Genomic DNA, 19,397 nt, shown 5'->3' with positions numbered 1-19,397 from the left:
AGCTTATGGATTTTAAGTGTGTACTCCTGCATCTGGATGTTGTCTTCCGTCCGACCTTTCCAGGCCAACACTATCTTCTGTAGTGTGCCGAATCACAGCCCACAAACCCAAGTAGGGGCAAGTTGACTGTCACTGCTGAGGCTGCCACTCTTTGTGTAGGCTCCGGAAGCTCTCTGCCACTTCCTGGTCATGCTGGGTCACAAAAGGCCATGACGGAGTTGGCCTCGAAGCCAGTGTCCCGCTAGAAACCGATGCAGCCCTTCCTGTTAGGTGTGATGGTTTCCTCCAGTAGGAGCTGAAATCTCTAGTCTGAAGTGGCTATCAGACTTCTCTCCTTCTGCCTCTCCCAAACATTCAGCCTTTTTCCTTATATATTCTTTTCCTCAGTGGGCTGAGGCTTTTTGGAAAACAGAAGCCAGTTAAATCTCGTGAGACCTACTTCACCTATCTTGCTACAGAACTGTGTTCAGGTAAGAAGGTAGAGGGGAAGACACAGGTAGAAAATATAATAGCTCAAAGCATTATTCAGCTGTATCAACTAATTCTGGAAGCAATTATACTAAAAAGTTTAAACAATTTGTAAAGACCTTTTTTTTTTTTTTTAAAGTTTAGGTTCACAGCAACATTGAAGGAAAGGTACAGAGATTTCTCATTTATTTTCTGCACTGCATGCCTCCCCCATTACCAACATCCTCTACCAGAGTGTTACTGATGGGAAATAGAAGCAGAAAAATGTTCACCTTTAGCCCAGTATGCTGACCTAGAGCTGTGGGTCCTGTCCCCATGCTACTTAGATAAACTTTCTAAATTGTACAACGTTTCAAGAATTCTTTCTTGGCCATTGTGCTCCATAATCCCACATTTTTGGTGGCCCTTATGGGGACCCATATGGGGACAATGGAGTGAACTGAGTCAGTGTGACTTGATCTTCTTTACTCCTGGTCTTTGTTTCTTTCCTGTTCTTTTTCTTTTTCAGAGATGACCTGAATAGTATGAACCTTCGAACATGTTCTGCTCAAGAGAGAACCTCTTACCAGTGGCTACACTACAGGGAGGGGTGGACTCCTGATGCTTGACTGGACACTATTACCTCAGCCATAACGGTGTTGAGCTAAGAAATCAGATTCTCCTTATTTTTCCTGTTCTTTTGCTGTATATATTCTCTTCAGGCATGGGATGGCCACATAATGTTATTAGGATGGTCATTCTAAGACTCCTGTGTAAGGTTACCTTCTAAGTATCCTGGCATGATCCCTCACTGAGCATGAAATCCAAGATATGGCTGTGTGCTTCCCAAAAGGAAAGCACAGCTGGAGCTATTACCCAGGTGGGGCGCTCAACCAATAGGTGACTACTCCCTTGGTGCTAGATCATGGCTAAAGCCCATGAGAAAGTTGCCTGGATTAGACAGGAGTTCCATACTTTTTTTTTTTTTATATGTCTCTCATTTGTCCTATGGTTTGTTTGGCATTATTGGTCTCGCTCTCTGATTGAAAGTACTTCTAGCTTAGATATATGATGCTTCATATGATATAAAATAGCTGCCCTTTCTTGGCAAAGGCTAGGGCCTCTACCCCATCCATTAATACTAGACCCAAGCTTACAAAGGGTATGATTCTTGGTCACCAAACATATAGAACCCCCAAAAGGAAAGAGGCAGCCCTAATTTCTATGGTGTTTCAGTCCATTTACCAGCATCTATTGTAGCATAGGATGCAGTGGGGGAGCAAAGGGAGGTCGACACCCCTTCTCAGGTAGTACAAAGGTATCAGAGTTGTTGAGAAAGAAGGACATCTCCTGCCACTTGGAATCCTGGAAACTAGCAGTATTCTTGATGGGATACCCATTCAGGAGCTGAGGGGGATTTTGGTAATGGGCTCCTAGTTAGTTAATGTACTCTCCTAGTTTTGTAGGAATTGACTAAGGGATCAACATCCTCAATCCCAGAGGATTCCCCTTTGGCCTGTCTCCTAACACACTGGAGTCAATTTGGACAACAGGATTGAAGGAAGAAAGTGCCTCATCTTCTTTTGTAATAATGCCTGGCCTCCATGCCTCTGGTGCTATTGGAGCCTCTCCTCCTACCCTTTGCCAGCAAAGGAGCAAAGAGCATCTCTCCCTGGACTGAAACTGCACACTTCATATCCCTACGGCTCCCCCAGGTAAAAATTGGCAGTGGGGAACAACTTGATGAACTTTAAAGTGGACCCAGGTGCAATATATTTGGTATTTAGACTAATTTAATTTGTTAGTTTAATTAAGATAGAGCTGTCTGGGGGTGCCTGGGTGGCTCAGTGGGTTAAGCATCTAACTTTTGTTCTCAGTTCAGGTCTTAATCTCAGGGTTGTGAGTTTAAGCCCTGCACTGGGTTCCATGCTGGGCAGGGAGCCTACTTAAAAAAAAACAACAAAAAAAAAACATGTGTTTTGAGTGAGTAGCATTAAAACTTTTATTCTACCAAAGCTTACTAAAGGTCAAATAAGCTCATGTTATCTGTTGCAATTTGTCAGCAAAAGATGGCTTAATATGATGGTTAATTTTGTCTGTCTAAAAGTTCTCATGGGTAACTTTGTTTTAAAGTTAAAAAAGCTTTTAAAATCTTTGTAACCTGAACTTTTAAAGTTCCTCTAAATTAGGTGACAAATTGGGTTAAACTTATTGGATATCTAAGTCTTTTCCAAATAAGATAGTATATTAAATCATTGATTACTGAACCTAGGTTCATCTGCTTTTGGCTTTAGAGACTGAGGATACTTGGGGTTATTGGTAATCATGCTTTCTGCTTTATTGAAAAATTATAGTATGGAAAAACATGTCTTTTGAAACTCTGAAATATAAATTTCAGATCTAAAGAATTCTGGTGTAACAGTTCACAATTGATTACTACTTAATTTTTCACTCAAGATTAAGGTTGCTAAGAGTTAAAATTCTGCTAAATGTAATGAAGACTGATGGAAATTAGGGAAGGAATTCTGTATGCGAGAAAAGATGTTTTTATTTATTGTTAAAGATTTATTTATTTATGAGAGAGAGAGAGAGAGAGACACAGGCAGAGGGAGAAGCAGGCTCCATGCCTGGAGCCCAATGCGGGACTTGATCCCAGGACTCCAGGATCACGCCCTTGGCCAAAGGCAGGCGCCAAATCGCTGAGCCACCCAGGGATCCCCCGAAAAGATGTTTTTAATAAGAAAGATACCAGGAATGGGAATACATTTTGTTGAGGGAAAAAGAAAGTAATTTGGCCCTAAAATGAGACTGGTTATTTGGAGAGAAAAGGCTTGGGACAAAATCTGAATGAAAAGAGAGTTGTAGATTTGTGAAGGGAAATTTTTAGAAAATAATTTTATATGTGGATAGGACTAAAGTTGAAATGAATGGATTTTTAAAGTACACTGGTATAAGATTGAAATTCTGCTTTTCTCTGTTAAAATGACGAAGTTTTCTTATATTGTTGGTGTGTCCCCAAATGACCCCAAGATCAAGAGCCACACGCTTTTCTGAGCCAGCTGCTGGTGCCCAAAAAAACCTCAGGAAGTTTTTTTTTTTTTATAAATATTTTATTTATTTATTCATGAGAGACACACAGAGAGCAGAGGGAGAAGCAGGGTCCCTGCAGGGAGCCTGATGCGGGACTGGATCCCAGGATCCCGCCCTGAGCAGAAGGCAGATGCTCAACCACTGAGCCACCCAGGTGTCCCAAGAAAGTGGTTTTGAGTAGAAACTCAAAGAAAACATTTATGATCTCATACTCCCCGCATATCCCCCCCTTCACCCCCTCCTTGGGCACACTAAGCATATTAACTACCAACTTCATACAGCAAAAGTGCAGCTCTTAAAAAAAAAAAAAAGTGCAGCTCTTTTTGCCCACAGGTCCTGTCCCTGTACTACTTAAACTTCGGAAGCTGTACCACACAATGTCTCAAAAATTCTTTCTGGGCCTTTGCATTCCACAGGTCCTGCAACAGTACACTGATTACAAGTGAGGGATATAAAAAAAAAAAAAAGTGAGGGATCTACATGGATACTTCACAATCACCCAATATCCATAGTAACATCACTGGTTCACTTTTTTTTTTTTTTAAAGAAAATAATTTTTAGATAGGTATAGTGCACTTACTGCCATGGAAAGATATCCGTATTACTTTGAGAGGAAATTAAAAATCTATCAGGATGAATCCAATGTTTAAGAAAATGTATACGCATAAGAAAGCTGAAATGGATCTGTACCATCATGTCACAGCGGGAATCTTGGGATATCGACAGAATCCACAAATTCTAAGCAAGGTTTTCAGTAACTTGAATTGGTGAGGCCATCTGAAATGGACTGAGGACTCTCTGATATTACCTTGTTTCACGTCACGCTTATTATTTTTCTATAATTTACTGCAGCAGACTAGTACCTGAAGGTACTGGCAATATCCCGCATACCAAGGCGCAGTTTAGCACAGCGTTTAAGGATTTTCCAGTAGAGGTAAGAGATGGAAACTGTGAGGAATCTTGATACAGATGGATAAAGTTTCTCAAGAAAAAAAAAAGGGGGAAAAGGACAACTGAACTGTTTTCTGATTCTAGGGGGTTTAACTAGGTGAAAAACAGGGTGAAGAGATTGAATCAGAAATCAGGAATTTGAGCAACAGGGGTCATCTCTAGGTGATCATTTCAGGGTGGAAAAGGAGGGAGGGGAGGGAGATGAGAGGGATGCTCCTGAAGGGTCCTGAGGCCCCAGCAGCTGCCACAGAGGACGTTCCCCCAAACTGTAGAGAACAGAGTCCCCCTCCCCTGCACCCCGTCACGTACTCTGGCCGGTCCAGGCGTCCACATTTCGCCCCCACGAGGAAACTCGGAGTCGCGGAGGACGCGCGCGCCGCCGGGGCGCGTGTGCCCTCGGGGCCGGCGGAGACGTCCCGCGGCGGAACCTGTGAGGTAACGGTGGGAACCCGCACCTGCCGGCTGCGCGCCAAGAAGAAAACCAGGCTGCGGAACGGTCCTGGTGGGGTCGTCGGCCGCCGCCAGGCCCACCCCGCTCGCTCGCCCGGGGGCCGCCCGCCCATCCGATCGCCGCGGCTTCCGGAAGCGCCTCGGGCCGCGCGCCCCCCGCGCCTCCGAGAGGCGGCCGGCGGCTAGTGCGCAGGTGCAGACGCCGGCCCCGGCCAGGAGCCCCGCCCCGCCCCGCCCCGCCCTTCCGCCCCCGCCCCCGCAGGCGCCGCCGGCCGTTTACTTTTGAACGGCTGCCCCGCGCTCTTTCCCATTGGCGGACGCCGCGCAGTTGAATGTTGCACGGAGACTGCGCCTGCGCCCTGGGGCTCCGCGAGGCCCCGCCCCGTCTGGGCACCTGAACTCCCCCGGGGCGGAGGAGGGCGGGGACGCCAAGCATCCCCGGGACGCCGCGTGCGGAGGCCGTAGAGCAGTTTCGGGCTGTGGAGGAGGGCGGTCTCAGAGTCCCCGCGGTGAGTCTACGGAGCGTCTCCTCGGGTCCGAGAAGGCGTCCCCGGGCCCCTCTTCTTCGCCTGTAAGCCCGGCTGGGATGCCGGGTGTGCGCGAGGACCGGGGGGGCGGCCTGGGTGCTGCGCCTGTGCCCGCGCGTCCGGGTGTGAGGAGTTCGCGGGCTGCCGTTTTCCTCCCTCGGCTGTGGAGCCGCTTTCTGTGAGCAGGCCGGCCCGGCGTGGGGCTGAGGGGCGCGAGCGGGACCCCGCCCTCGCGCGGGCTCCGGGGGAGGCGCCTTCGGAGGAGGCTCGGGGGGATTTGCCCTCCACCGCGGAGAGGGAAGGAAGGGGGCTGGTGCGGCGAAGCCCGTCAGGGACCGTGCCCATTTTACAGGTGAAACCGCGGCTCACAGAGGCGCTAGCACACACCGACCCAGGGTCCCACAACACTCGGTGGCAGAACTGAGAGATGTACTGACGTGCTGGTGGGAATAACCTCAGTCGGTGTTTATCATTTTAATCTGGCAAAATCTTTCACTGCCATGGATGGTTCTGGTCCTCAAGTTAACTTTTACTAAGTCACAAGTGCGCGTGAATGTTTGCTCCGTCATCGCCATTGTTGGCTAACATTTTCAAGAGCTCGTAAAATAACTTGACGCTACAAAAAAGAGGTCCTTTGTGACAATTTATTTGGTCACAGGTTTGTTGGGATATGCAGTGTACAAGTGGTACCTCGCCTGCACCAACAACTGTTGATATTTGTCACCATTTTTGTGAAAACGCCATGAGGCACGGGGAGATAAACCTCCAAGGGTGAGATAGCTATTCCTGTGATGTCATTTTAATGTTTTTTTTTTTTTTTGAGAATGTAAATCTAAAACATTAAGATAAAGTTGATTTTAGAATACGAATAAAAGAAACTGAAAAAGTTGGAGAATATACTCAGTCGCCAAGGGGGAAGATCAACAAAGTAGGTAAGCTCTGAAAGTTTAAGTGAATACAAAAGAAGTTCTTGGTAAATTTCCCAAGTGAATGGTTTAAAGTGGAAGATGAGGCTTTTAAATCTGTAAAAAAGACATGTTTGATGTATAAAATTCAAGCCATCTGGGCGGAGCATGAAGTGAAAACAGCTCCCTCATCTGACCTATACCTTGCAGTTAGTCACTTTTGTATATCCTTTAAGAAATTTTACAAGGATTTGTGTGCATTTGAACACGCAAATGGTATCATTTTATGCATACAGACCTGCAGGTTGCATTTATTACTTAAATTACCTGGCTACCTTTTTACTATGTATTTACATACTGATTTGCTTTTTTTTTTTTTTTTTTTTTTGATGACTTGTGTAGCTATCCTTTGAAGGAAGGTACCATACTTCAGTCTGGCGAGGTGAAATTTGGATTTTTAGATAATGTTAGTTTTAACATTGTCTTTCAGCAAACATATTGCTGAATATATTTTCACTGTGAAAAATACTGAAGAAAAAGCAATGAAAACCTGAATTTCTCACAAGTTCCTGGTTAGATCACATAGGTAGTTTCTTTCTTAGTTTGGGGAAATAGATTGATGTCAGGATGCAAGAACCGTGCAAATGGACAGACTTAAAGTCCTATCTGACCATAGGATTGTTTTTTTTTGAAAGTTAAAAAAAAAAGTTATGGTGATCCTTCATTATTTTTGTATATTTATACAAAATATACATACAAAATTTTTGTATGTTTATACATACAAAAGCATTTTTAAAATCTTGCCTTATATATATGGATGGCACAGTTGTAGTATTTCTAAAGTAATCTTGAATTGCATAAAATGTGCTGTATATCAGTTAGGGCCACAAAGATGTGAGACCCAATCAGAATTTTCCCAGACTTTAAGCTGACTCACACTGTAACTCCTAGAGCAAGTCACTTAACTCTATAATGTGGTAAACATAATTTTCTTCAGAGGTTGTAAAATGTAATGGATGTTTTATTACTATTCATGTTTAGAGATGAAAGGCATTATTCGTGAATTAAAACTTAAAAAGTAGTTTACACACTACTCTGTAGTAGAATGGATTATGATTTTTTTTTTGTACTGTTTAATTCTCCATAATCTATAATCAGTGCGGACTATCTAGTTAGACATAGTGGAGGTTCTGTAGAAAGTCTGTTTTCTGGAGAAAGACTATATAAAAAGTTTAGATATTCAGAAGTGTATTTGTTTTTGACACTTAAACAAGAATTTTGTAAAATAACTTATAAGTGGATGATTAGCCTCAGCTTTATTTTTTATATTCATATCTTGAGGACTTTAAAAAGGATAACAGGAAATCTTGATATAAATTATCAATGTTTACTTGGGCTTTTAGTACTCACCAGAGGAAAATAGCATTTTACATGGGTGACTTTTATTTTACTTCTTTGCTTTCTAAAAACATAAGATAATGAAAGTTGATTCTACAATTAATTTGGCAGAGGAAAGACAAGGTAATAGGCAAGGCACTTAAAATTTTTTAAAAAAAGTTATTGTTTTGAAATTAGACATAAAATGTACTTACTATAACCATTAAGTGTGCAATTTACTGTCATTAAGTACATTCACATTATTGTGCAACTGTCATTACCCATCTGCCTCCAAAACATTTTCCATCTTCCCAAACTTAGAACTAAACAATAACTCTCCGTCTCCTCTCCCTCTAGCCCCATTTCACTTTCTGTCTTTGTGGGTTTCTTACTAATTTTTATATTATATGCATTTTCCATATCTTTTGCAATCATACAGTTTTTCTCGATTGACCTAATTGAGTAATTTTTTGTTATTAAATTAACTTTACATTTCTGGGAAGAACCTCATTTTGGTCATTGTACTGTATTCTTTTTTTTTTTTTGTACTGTATTCTTTTGATGTACTCTGGATTTGTTTTTGCTAATACCGTGTTCAGGATTTTATATCAGTGTCCATTTTTGAAATTAGTCTATTTTTAGTTTGTTAGATTTTGGAATCATGTTATATTGTTTTCAAAACGATTTGCAAACTCCCTATCTTTGTATTCTCGAACAGTTAAACGAGAAATTGCCTCTTAAAAATTAAAGAACTCCCCAGAGAAGCTTGTCTTCCCCTCTCCTCTTTTTTTTTTTGAAGTAGCACTTTCCTGATTTTGAATTTCTCTCATATTTTGCTTTATATTTTCTGATCAGTTTGGCATTTGAACTGCTATAGAGAATAATTCATTTTTTGTAGTTCCTCAAATACAGCATAGAATTATGCAAGGTATTGTATTATAATTTTGGCTTTTTCTATATTTGGTTTATTTCCTTTTTTTCAGTGCTGACTTTGTATATGTGTTACTTCTTTTCCCTCTTGACTAGGATAGTGTATTAATCTATTGCTACATAAAAATTATTCCAACATTTAGCAGCTTAAAATATTAAAATACAATTTTAAAATATTAAAGTACAATTTCTGTGGATCAGGAATCTAGGAGCAGCTTGGCTGAGTGCCTCCAGCCTAAGGTCTTTCATGAGGTTGCAGTCAAGTTGTTGGCTGAGGCTGCAGTCATTGCAGGATTTCACTGGCCCTGAAGTGTCTTGCTTCTAAGCTCACTTATGTAGTTGTGGTAGGCTTCCAGTTTCTAGGGGGCTGTTAGACTGAGGGCTGTAGTTCCTTGCCATATATTGAGTGGACCCTCATCTGTTCACAACATGGCCTCTTGATTCTCTCAGTGACAGTGATCCAAGAGATAATGAAGAGAGCCAGATCATTCCTGATGGAAATCGTGGTCTTTTATTATAAAACCTTGGAAGTAATATCCTGTCATTTCTGCTGTATTCGTTTGTTAGAAAGGAGTTACTAGGGGGTCACCTGGGTGGCTCAGTCTGTTAAAGCATCTGCCTTCGGCTTAGGTCGGCTTAGGTCATGATTCCAGGGTCCTGGGATTGAGTCTCTTGTCAGGCTCTCTGCTCAGTGGGAAGTCTGCTTCTCCCTCTTCCTCTGCGCGCGCGCGCGCGCAGCGCGCACACACACACACACACACACACCACCTGCTTGTGCACTCTCTCTCAAATAAAATCTTAAAAAAAAAAAAAAAGGGAGTCACTCACTCACTAGGTCCAGGCTACACTCAAGGGAAAGGGTTTGTTTGTTTTTTAAGGGAAAGGTATTCTAAAAGGACATGACTAGGAAGTGGAGGTTATTGGGGGCCATTTCGAGGCTGTCTATCCCAGATAGCTAATGGCCTATTTTTTTTTTTTAAGATTTTATTTATTTATTCATAGAGACAGAGTCAGAGCCACAGGCAGAGGGAGAAGCAGGCTCCACACAGGGAACCTGACGTGGGACTCGATCCCAGGTCTCCGGGATCACACCCTGGACTGGTGGCGCTGAGCCGCCTGGGCTGCCCACTAATGGCTTATTTAAAGAGACAGCTCTTGGGTTTATCAGTTCTTACAATTTTGTTTTCTAATTCATTGCCACCTTTATTTGTATTATTTTCTTCTGCTTTTCCTAGGTTGGTTTTCCCTTTTTTTTTTTTTTAACTCTTTTCCTTTAGAGGAATCATTTGTTATATTCCTTTTGTTTAGTAATGAAAGCGTATAACTTCAGCTCTGCTCTTTAGAATTTTTTTTAAAAACCCTATAGATTTTCCTAGGAGTATTTTTGTTTCACATGAATAAATTACGTCTTGGCTGGGTAAAGAATTCTTAGATCATATCATTTCCTTTTTAGACCCTGTGGACACTGCTATATGATCTTTCAGCATTCCTTGTTGCTTATTCTGGTTATATGTACCACCATGTAAAAAATATCTAAAGGCTTGACTGGCTGCATGTTCATGATGACTTTTTCACTCACGTGTCTGGTACTTCATTGCTTCTCTACTTTTCCCTCCTGCTGGCAGAGTAGCCTGGACTTTTTACATAGTGATTCATGACTCTTAGAGGCAATAACCTTACCAGGCTAATTAAGGGCTATACCCAGAACGGTCATAGCATCGCTGGTACTTCATTCTGTTGATCAAAGCAGCCACATGGCCTACCTGTGTTTTTTGTGGGGAGATTTCATCTTTTGATGGAGGAGTATCACCAAAGCCACACTGCAGAGGAGCATATGTGGGAGATAATTGTGTCCCTTTTTAGAAATTACAGTCTCCCAGAGCAGAATTCTGAGACCATTGTTTTTTTCCTTTTTTTTCAATAGCTTGCTTTTTTGCCTGGATGCTTCTAGTAGTATCTCACTCTAAAATTTTATCTTTTTAATTAGATGTTAATAGTTGAAAATAAAATAGCATTATGTAGGTTAATAATGAAAAATATCAGCCGCCTGCCCTCACTTTCCCCACTCCTGATTCCTATTCTCTAGAAACAACACTTTCATTTAATGATTTCTTTTGGTATTTGCTTCTAGGTTTTTTTTTTTTTTTTTAAGATTTTATTAATTTATTTGAGAGAATGAGCGAGAGAGAGAGGGAGAGACAGCGCATGAGTGGGGTGAGAGGCAGAGGGACAAGCAGACTGCTGAGCAGGGAGCCCAATGTGGGGCTTTGTCCTGGGACTCCAGGATCATGACCTGAGCCAAAGGCAGATGCTTACCCGACTGAGCTACTCAGATTACCCGACTGAGCTACTCAGATGCACCTGCTTCTAGATTTTTAAATAATATGCTTTTAATGTGATTACTTGGGATATGTGTGTGTGTAATATATATTATTTGTATTAGTATGCAATATATATATACGCACACACACACTTTTTTTTTTTTTTTTTTTTTTACTTTTAGGCATGTGTTGACTTCTTATTAGGGAAGATTAAGATTTAGTTCTTGGGTTGCTTGGGTGGCTCAGTTGATTAAGCCTCTGGCTTCAGTTTAGGTCATGATCCCAGGGTTCTGGGATTGAGCCCTCTGTCCGGCTCTCTGCTGGGTGAGGAGTTTGCCCCCCCCGCCCTGCTCGTGCTCTCTTTCTTAAATAATCTTATATTTAAAAAAGATTTAATTCTTAAACACTTTTCTTCTTTTATTCCCTCTGGCCAGTATAATTATCATTTTCTTAGTCTGGGCTGTTAAAAATACCATGGACTAGGTCACCTAAAGAACAGATACTTCTCACAGTTTTGGAGGCTGAGAAGTCCAAGATCTGGATGCCAGCACAGTTGGATTCTGGTTAGAACTCCCTTTCTGGTTAGCAGATGGCCATCTTAATGCTGTTGTCCTTAAGTGTTGGAGAGTTGAGAAAGAGAGGGAGCAGGCCATCATGTCTCCTGTAAGGGCACTAATAGCATTCATGAGGGCAGAGGGCTGTACTTCCTGATACCATCACATTAACTGTTAGGATTTCTTTCTTTTTTTTTTTAATATCTATCTATCTATCTATCTATCTATCTATCTATCTATCTATCTATCTATCTATCTATCTATTATTTATGATAGTCACAGAGAGAGAGAGAAGCAGAGACACAGGCAGAGGGAGAAGCAGGCTCCATGCACCGGGAGCCCGACGTGGGACGCGATCCGGGGTCTCCAGGATCGCGCCCTGGGCCAAAGGCAGGCGCCAAACAGCTGCGCCACCCAGGGATCCCAACTGTTAGGATTTCAACATGAATTTTGGGGGGACAGGCATTCAGTCCCTAAGTCATGTTTTTGGTAAAATCAATATTTAATATTATGACTAATATGATAAATGAGCCATATATTTCCTCTCATTTCATAATTCCATCACTTTTCCAAACTAATTTTGTCATCACCTTTCAGTATGTTCAGACACATGAAATATTGTCAGTTCCGTTTATTAAAGACATTCTTTTTGGATATGTCCTCTTTTTCCAGAGTACTTGTCCTCTAGACTTGCTGCACAGTTGTCTTGAATTTAATTTCCCCATTAATCTGGTGAGAATGCCTTTCTTTTCTTCCTGCAGTAGCTTCTTTAGAATAGGGTGGGTGAGTGTTCATTTTTAGACCTCTCATGTCAGCTATCTTCATTCTACTCTCAAAATTTATTTTTCTGAGTATGGAATTTTAGGTTGGAAGCCATTTTTTTTTCCTGGAATATTCCGGGCATTGCTTCACTGATCCTAGTTTTCAGTGTTGTTGCATACATGTAACATACCTAAATCCAAGGTATTCATACTAGAAAATATACATAGGTCAAGGGTTTTGCTCCCTTTTTTTTTTCCTCTCAAAACCCTGAGCTGGATATGGAAAACTTCTGTATAAAATTTCATTGTAGTTACTGGAAGAACTAGCTTTTAAGCATGATAACTATCTATTTCTTGTTTCTTAGGGAATAACCAGAGTCAGAAAGTTCCTGGCCTTACAGAGTTATTTTCAACCAGGCTAGTTTATGTTCACCAGTTCTGTCTTGTCATAAATGTATTGCCTAAAATGTTTTTAATAACTCAGCAAATAAGAGGGTCATCCAAGAGTAGGATTTTATTTCTGATTTTCAAATTATCCACAAACTTCTAACTAAATCGTACTAAAATTTTTTATATGCTGAAAGTTAACGTTTGGGACCGTATTTGCTTTTATTTTATATGAGCTCAGGAGATGACATTTTCTTTCAGTATCATTGTAAATTTCTTCATTCTAAACAAAGTTGAACTTTTGAGGTCTCTAAATGAGTCCTCAGGGAGTAATGTTTTCTAGCATTTTGACAAATGGAGGACTTTAGAGGGAAAGGTTAGATTCTGTTTTAGGCCTGATTTTGGTACTTAAACATTAAAAAGCTCTAATATTAAATCTAAATTGAACATATGTCCACTGCTCAAAGGTTATTTTTTTACCTATAAAAAAATAGGTAAAAAAATAGGTTTTGTTTATTCCTTCGTTATGAATTCTGACATCACTAAAGTCCTCTGAGAAACATATTTGTTTTTCATGGGTGGTTTTTGTGTGATTACAGAGCTCTCTGTAGGTATGGGGTAAAGTCATGGAGTCCCCCTAGTGTGCATTCACTTGCACTTACCTGCAGTGTATATCATCTTCTGTACTGTTGCCCAATTACTTTAGTTTCCTGGAATGCTTCACAGTTCAAGGTTGGTATCTATGTGGTACATCTTGGCTCATAAGGGTTCTGAATATTGTCAGTCTGAATGGAGTATTTTTTGATAGTCTCTCCTGTCCTAGCTTTTCCTAAACAAAATAGATTTTGCTATTTAAAAAACAAAAACCTAAGATCTGACATTTTATTAATATTTGTTTCTTAAGGGGTAGTGTTTATTCAACCAACGTTGAGTGAATACCTGTGTGTCAAGTTCTATGTTAATTTTTTAAAAAACATTTCAGAGAGAGCATGTGAGCAAGCAGGGGGAGGGGCATGGAGAAAGGGAGAGAATCTCAAGGAGACTCCATGCCAAGTGTGGAGCCTGATGTAGGTCTCAATCCTATGACCCTGAGATTATAACCTGGGCCAAAACCAAGAGTTGGACACTTAACTGACTGAGCCACCCAGGAGCCCTTCAATTTCTGTTTAGACACAATTCCTGCCCTTATTGTAGGCTTATATCCTAATGTATAGGAAAATATTATAAAATTCCCATTTCACCAGCCTCACCCACCCCTGTCCCACAATCATGTTTGTCCTCTGTATTTAGGGATCTGTTTTGGTGTTTTTGTTTGCTCATTTGTTTAATTTTTTTAAAAGATTTTATTTTAAAGCGAAAGAGTAAGCACTGGTGGGGGGAGGGGCAGCAGAAGAGGGAGAGAGAGAAGCTCAAGCAGACTATGCTAAGGTAGGAGCCTGATGTGGGACTTGATCCCATGATCCTGAGATCATGACCTGAGCTGAAACCAAGAATTGGACACTCAGCTGAGTGAGTCACTGAGGCAGCCCTGCTCATTTGTTTAGAGAGCACATCTAAGTGAAATCATACGGTATTAAGTCTTTCTTTGTCATTTGCTTGGCATAATACCCTCCAGGGCTGTCCATGTTATTTCAGATACAAGATCTCATTTTTCTGTGGCTGACGATTATTTCATTGTGTCTCTTTATTACACACGTACATATATAAACACATACACATAAACACATACACACCAGATCTCATCCATTCATCTATTAATGGACATGTGTTTCCTCCATATCTTGGGCTATGGCAAAAATGCTGCAGTGAACATGGGGTGCATACATCTTTTGGAATTAGTGTTACCTTTTTTTTTTTAAGTTTATGTTTTTTATTTATTTATGATAGAGAGAGAGAGAGAGAGAGGCAGAGACACAGGCAGAGGGAGAAGCAGGCTCCATGCACTGGGAGCCCGACGTGGGATTCGATCCCAGGTCTCCAGGATCGCGCCCTGGGCCAAAGGCAGGCGCTAAACTGCTGCGCCACCCAGGGATCCCAGTGTTACCTTTTTTGTTAAATATCTAGTAGTGGAATTACGGGGTTGTATGGTTTTTTCTATTTTTAGTTTTTTGAGGAACCTCCATACCATTTTCTAGTGATTTCACCAATTTACACTCCACTAACAGGATTCCTTTTTTTCCATATCCTTGCTAACACTTTTCTTGTCTGTTACTAGCCATTCTGACAAACAAGGTGGTATCTCGTAGTTTTGATGTGTTTCCAGCGATCAGTGATATTTGTTTACTCAGGTCCTCTGCCCATTTTTTAATTGGATTGTATTGGTTTTGGTGTTGGGTTACAAGTTCCTTATATATTTTGGATATTAACCCCTTATCAGATATCATTTGCAAATAATCTCTCATTGCCTTTTCATGTGCTTGGCAGAAATTTTTATTTTGGTGTAGTTCTTTTTTTTTTTTTTTTTTTTTTTTTTTTAAGATTTTTTATTTATCCAGAGAGAGAGAAAGAGAGGCAGAGACACAGGCAGAGGGAGAGGCAGGCTCCAAGCCCGACGTGGGACTCGATCCAGGGTCTCCAGGATCAGGCCCTGGGCCGAAGGCGGTGCTAAACTGCTGAGCCACCCGGGCTGCCCCAGTATAGACATTTTAACAATATTCTTCCAATCCAGGAGATATGGCCTGTTTTTCAACCTGTTTGTCTTCGGTTTCTTCCATCAGTGTTGAATAGTCTTCACAGAGTACAGGTCTTTTACCTCCTTAGATTACTCTTAAGGTATTTTGTTCTGGTAAATGTGGTTGTTAATTTCTTCCTGCTACTAAGTGTATAGAAATGCAACAGATTAATTTACAGAATCTTCATTTGTTCTAAGAGTTTTTTGGTGGGTCTTTAGAGTTTTCTATATAAAGTATCCTGTCTGCAAATAGGGACAGTTTTGTTTTTTGTTTTTGTTTTTACACCAATGTACATGCCTTTTTTTTTTCTTATCTGCTGTGGCTAGGACTTCCAGTTCTTTTGCATAGTTTTGATTGTAGTGCTTAGAATGTAAAAAGTTGCACAGGTTATCATTAAGTACACTTAAACAGAACACTGAATTTTACTTTTGCAGAAAGGCAAACAGATAATTTGAAGTCTTTACTGCAAATTAGAATTGTTTAACATTTTTGTCCCAAAGTAAGCTCATAAAAATGATATCTATATATTATATATTAGGAATTGTACTTAAAAAGCTGCATATAAAAAACCTTAAACAGGGGATCCCTGGGTGGCGCAGCGGTTTGGCGCCTGCCTTTGGCCCAGGGCGCGATCCTGGAGACCCGGGATCGAATCCCACGTCAGGCTCCCGGTGCATGGAGCCTGCTTCTCTCCCTCTGCCTGTGTCTCTGCCTCTCTCTCTCTCTGTATGACTATTGTAACTAAATTAAAAAAAAAAAAAAGATTTAAAAAAAAAAAAAAAAAACCTTAAACACCTTATCTTTTTTAAATAACAAGCACAGTATATTGATAGTTTTGTGGTTAATACCTAAAACTTTATGTAGTATATACAAGTGTCTTTATTATATATATGTAGTCTTAAAATACCTTTTTATCTTGACAGGAAATGCACAATTTTGAGGATGAATTAACATGTCCCATTTGCTACAGTATTTTTGAAGATCCTCGTGTACTACCATGCTCTCATACATTTTGTAGAAATTGCTTAGAAAACGTTCTTCAGGCATCTGGGAACTTTTATATATGGAGACCTTTGCGAATTCCACTCAAGTGCCCCAATTGCAGAAGTATTATTGAGATTGCTCCAACTGGTATTGAATCTTTACCTGTTAATTTTGCATTAAGGGCTATTATTGAAAAGTACCAGCAAGAAGACCATCCAGATATTGTCACCTGTCCTGAACATTACAGACAACCGTTAAATGTTTACTGTCTCCTAGATAAAAAATTAGTTTGTGGTCATTGCCTTACCATAGGTCAACATCATGGTCATCCCATAGATGATCTTCAGAGTGCCTATCTAAAAGAAAAGGACACACCTCAAAAACTGCTTGAACAGTTAACTGACACACACTGGACAGATCTTACTCGTCTTATTGAAAAGCTGGAAGAACAGAAATCTAATTCAGAAAAAATGGTTCAAAGTGATAAGGAACTTGTTCTCCAGTATTTTAAGGAGCTTAGTGATACATTAGAACAGAAAAAAAAAATTTTCCTAGCTGCTCTTTGTGATGTTAGCAATCTGATTAATCAAGAATATACTCCACAAATTGAAAGAATGAAGGAAATGAGAGAGCAGCAGCTTGAATTAATGACCCTGACAACATCTTTACAGGAAGAGTCTCCACTTAAATTTCTTGAAAAAGTTGATGATATCCGCCAACATGTGCAGATTTTGAAACAAAGACCACTTCCTGAAGTACAACCGGTTGAAATTTATCCTCGAGTAAGCCAAATATTAAAAGAAGATTGGAGCAGAACAGAAATTGGACAAATTAAGAAACTTCTTATTCCTGAAATGAAAATTTCTTCAAAGAGGATGCCATGTTCCTGGCCTGATAAAGATGAAAATGAAGTTGAATTTTTTAAGATTTTAAACATTGTTATAGTTACTTTAATTTCAGTGATACTGATGTTGATCCTCTTTTTTAACCAACACATAATAACCTTTTTAAATGAAATCACTTCAATATGTTTTTCTGAAGTCTTTCTATCTGTTTGCCAAAGTTTATCTAACAATCTGCATGATTTAAAGCATATGCTATGTCACACTTTATATTTACTTAAGGAATTCCTGTGGAAGATACTAGTTTCTCGTTGAAAATCCAAATCTGTATTAAATAGGCTTATTCTGTACAGCAGACTAAACCATTATGAAAGGGAGAGTAGGGTAGGATGGCTAAATAAAATAGCAAACTGAGTTATTACAACAAATATATAGATCTGTTAAAACATCCATGCTGCTTAGATGGTGGAAATGTCAGAAATGATAACATAAGGTGCCTAAACCAGAATATCTAGTTAACTTGATTTAATAACATTATCCCATTTTATTTGCTTGAGGTTGACTTTATGGCTGTGATGTTGAAATATTTCAGTACCAATACAGTCTTTTAGCATTATTTTTCTTCTTAGTATATTACTGCAGTGGTTAGTGTTGCAGTTCTTTATGTATATGTAGTTTTTAGATTAAAGATGGCAAAATCCTAATTTTGCCATATATGCCTTTGATGCGGCTTGAAGCCTTTGAGTGGCCAAATAAGGATGGTGAGTAGAGGTTTTAAATTCAAGCAGCAGTCTAAAAGTACTAAGGGATTGTTTACATTAAGGATATTTTTGACTTTGACCAAACACACCTGATACATTTGATATATCTTAGATTTAAGAGCCCTACAGTGTTCATCAGCATTCATTCCTGACAAAGCTATTGCTTTTGGAGATTTAAGTGTTAGAGAACCAACAGTGACCTTTTCAAATGGTTTTATGGTTTGTACAAATTGGACTTTTTGGTCAGGGCTTCAGTCTTGCCAAATTACTTCTTGGATAAAAATTAAAAACGTTACTGGCATAGTATGTTGTTGATAGTCCATCCACATTAGATTTAGGTGGCATCATGTAAACTGTATTTGTCTTAAAAATTTTTTTCTGCCATTTGCTTATGCTTATATCAAAGTATCAATTTAATTTTCTTGAATTTTGATTAAAATGGATATAGTTCTAAAATGCTCCTACTGTCTTATCTACTGAGAATGTCTTAACACAAAAATGGCTGGCTGATTTAAGTCAAATTTATGACCAGAATCAGAATATATCTAGCACAATCACCGGTGTGGAAAAAGAACATTTGGAGATTATTATTTTTTTTTCATTTGGAGATTATTAATAGAGGTCTGTGTGTGGGGATGAATACTAAGGTATTGAATATAAATACAACATATTAACTTTACACTGAATATTAATATTCAGCTAATATCCAGGTAACTAATACTGTATATTAAAGCATTGAAATATAAAATTAACTTTAGACTGAGGTTGTTTAGTGTCAATATAAAAATGATAAGCACTGAAATTTGTTAGCCATTATGTGTCAAGTACTTAAGTTTCTGAAGTAGATATTAACTTTTATTTTTGTAGGTAAGGAAACAGACAAAGTAATTTGCCCAAGTCCATACAGCTAGCATATGGGAAATTCTGTGTATGTTCAGAGTTCCTGCTGTCATGCTACCAAAACGTTAAGCCAAGTTTTTTATGTAGTTAGGGCTAATCTATGTCTAAGAATCATTTATAGCTAAAAATTGAAGCAATACTTAATACATTTTAGGTTTGACATTACCATTTTGTAAGTTGCCAGTTCTTAGTAAGACAAAACTACGAATTTTATATGGTGCATGAATATAGTTAATACAGATAACCAATTCTTACTACATGCTGTTCTGTTCTGTGATTTTTACCAGGAGGATGAAATTGTAAAATTTAAAGTATATAATCTTGAAATGTTTCTAAATTTTGTGTAAGTATGTATTTTAATAAACTTATTTTGCTATTTGCACTGAGTGGCTTGATAAGGAACTCAAATTCAGGAGTAGTAGTAGCTTTGGAATTTTCATATGGGTTATGGGAATTACCTAAACTTTTTTACCTAAACTCTTTAAAATTTATTACATTTTAATAATGTAGAGCTTTAGTACCAGAGTATTAAAAACTC

At 39.5% G+C, this 19,397-nt stretch overlaps 1 protein-coding gene across 4 annotated transcripts; it reads left to right on the top strand.

Moving 5' to 3' along the window:
* The first annotated feature begins 423 nt into the window (after positions 1 to 423).
* Positions 424 to 19,241, top strand: TRIM59 (tripartite motif containing 59). Of its 4 annotated transcripts, XM_055308140.1 has the most exons (4): positions 424 to 470; positions 608 to 636; positions 977 to 2,162; positions 16,296 to 19,241. In XM_055308140.1, exons 3-4 carry the CDS (start codon positions 2,052 to 2,054, stop codon positions 17,511 to 17,513), a joined length of 1,329 nt encoding a protein of 442 aa, XP_055164115.1. In that variant the 5' UTR covers positions 424 to 470; positions 608 to 636; positions 977 to 2,051; the 3' UTR covers positions 17,514 to 19,241. The 4 variants fall into 4 exon arrangements, with proteins under 4 accessions (XP_055164115.1, XP_055164117.1, XP_055164119.1 ...); XM_055308144.1 differs by lacking the exons at positions 424 to 470; positions 608 to 636; positions 977 to 2,162 and adding exons at positions 5,360 to 5,447; positions 6,124 to 6,236; XM_055308142.1 differs by lacking the exons at positions 424 to 470; positions 608 to 636; positions 977 to 2,162 and adding an exon at positions 5,354 to 5,447.
* Positions 19,242 to 19,397: the final 156 nt, after the last annotated feature.

This window comes from Nyctereutes procyonoides, unplaced genomic scaffold, assembly GCF_905146905.1.
Source record: "Nyctereutes procyonoides isolate TBG_1078 unplaced genomic scaffold, NYPRO_anot_genome, whole genome shotgun sequence".
Classification (NCBI taxonomy): Eukaryota; Metazoa; Chordata; class Mammalia; order Carnivora; family Canidae; genus Nyctereutes; species Nyctereutes procyonoides.
The sequence above is the reverse complement of the archived record's forward strand: the minus strand, read 5'-3'. Positions and strand labels throughout refer to the sequence as shown.

What these genes read in the sequence shown, in the direction of transcription:
- TRIM59 (XM_055308140.1), top strand. Translation starts at nt 2,052, where the DNA reads ATGCCTCTGGTGCTATTGGAGCCTCTCCTCCTACCCTTTGCCAGCAAA. An exon ending in TATCCCTACGGCTCCCCCAG is followed by an intron (nt 2,163 to 16,295) that starts GTAAAAATTGGC and finishes TTATCTTGACAG; the next exon opens with GAAATGCACAATTTTGAGGA.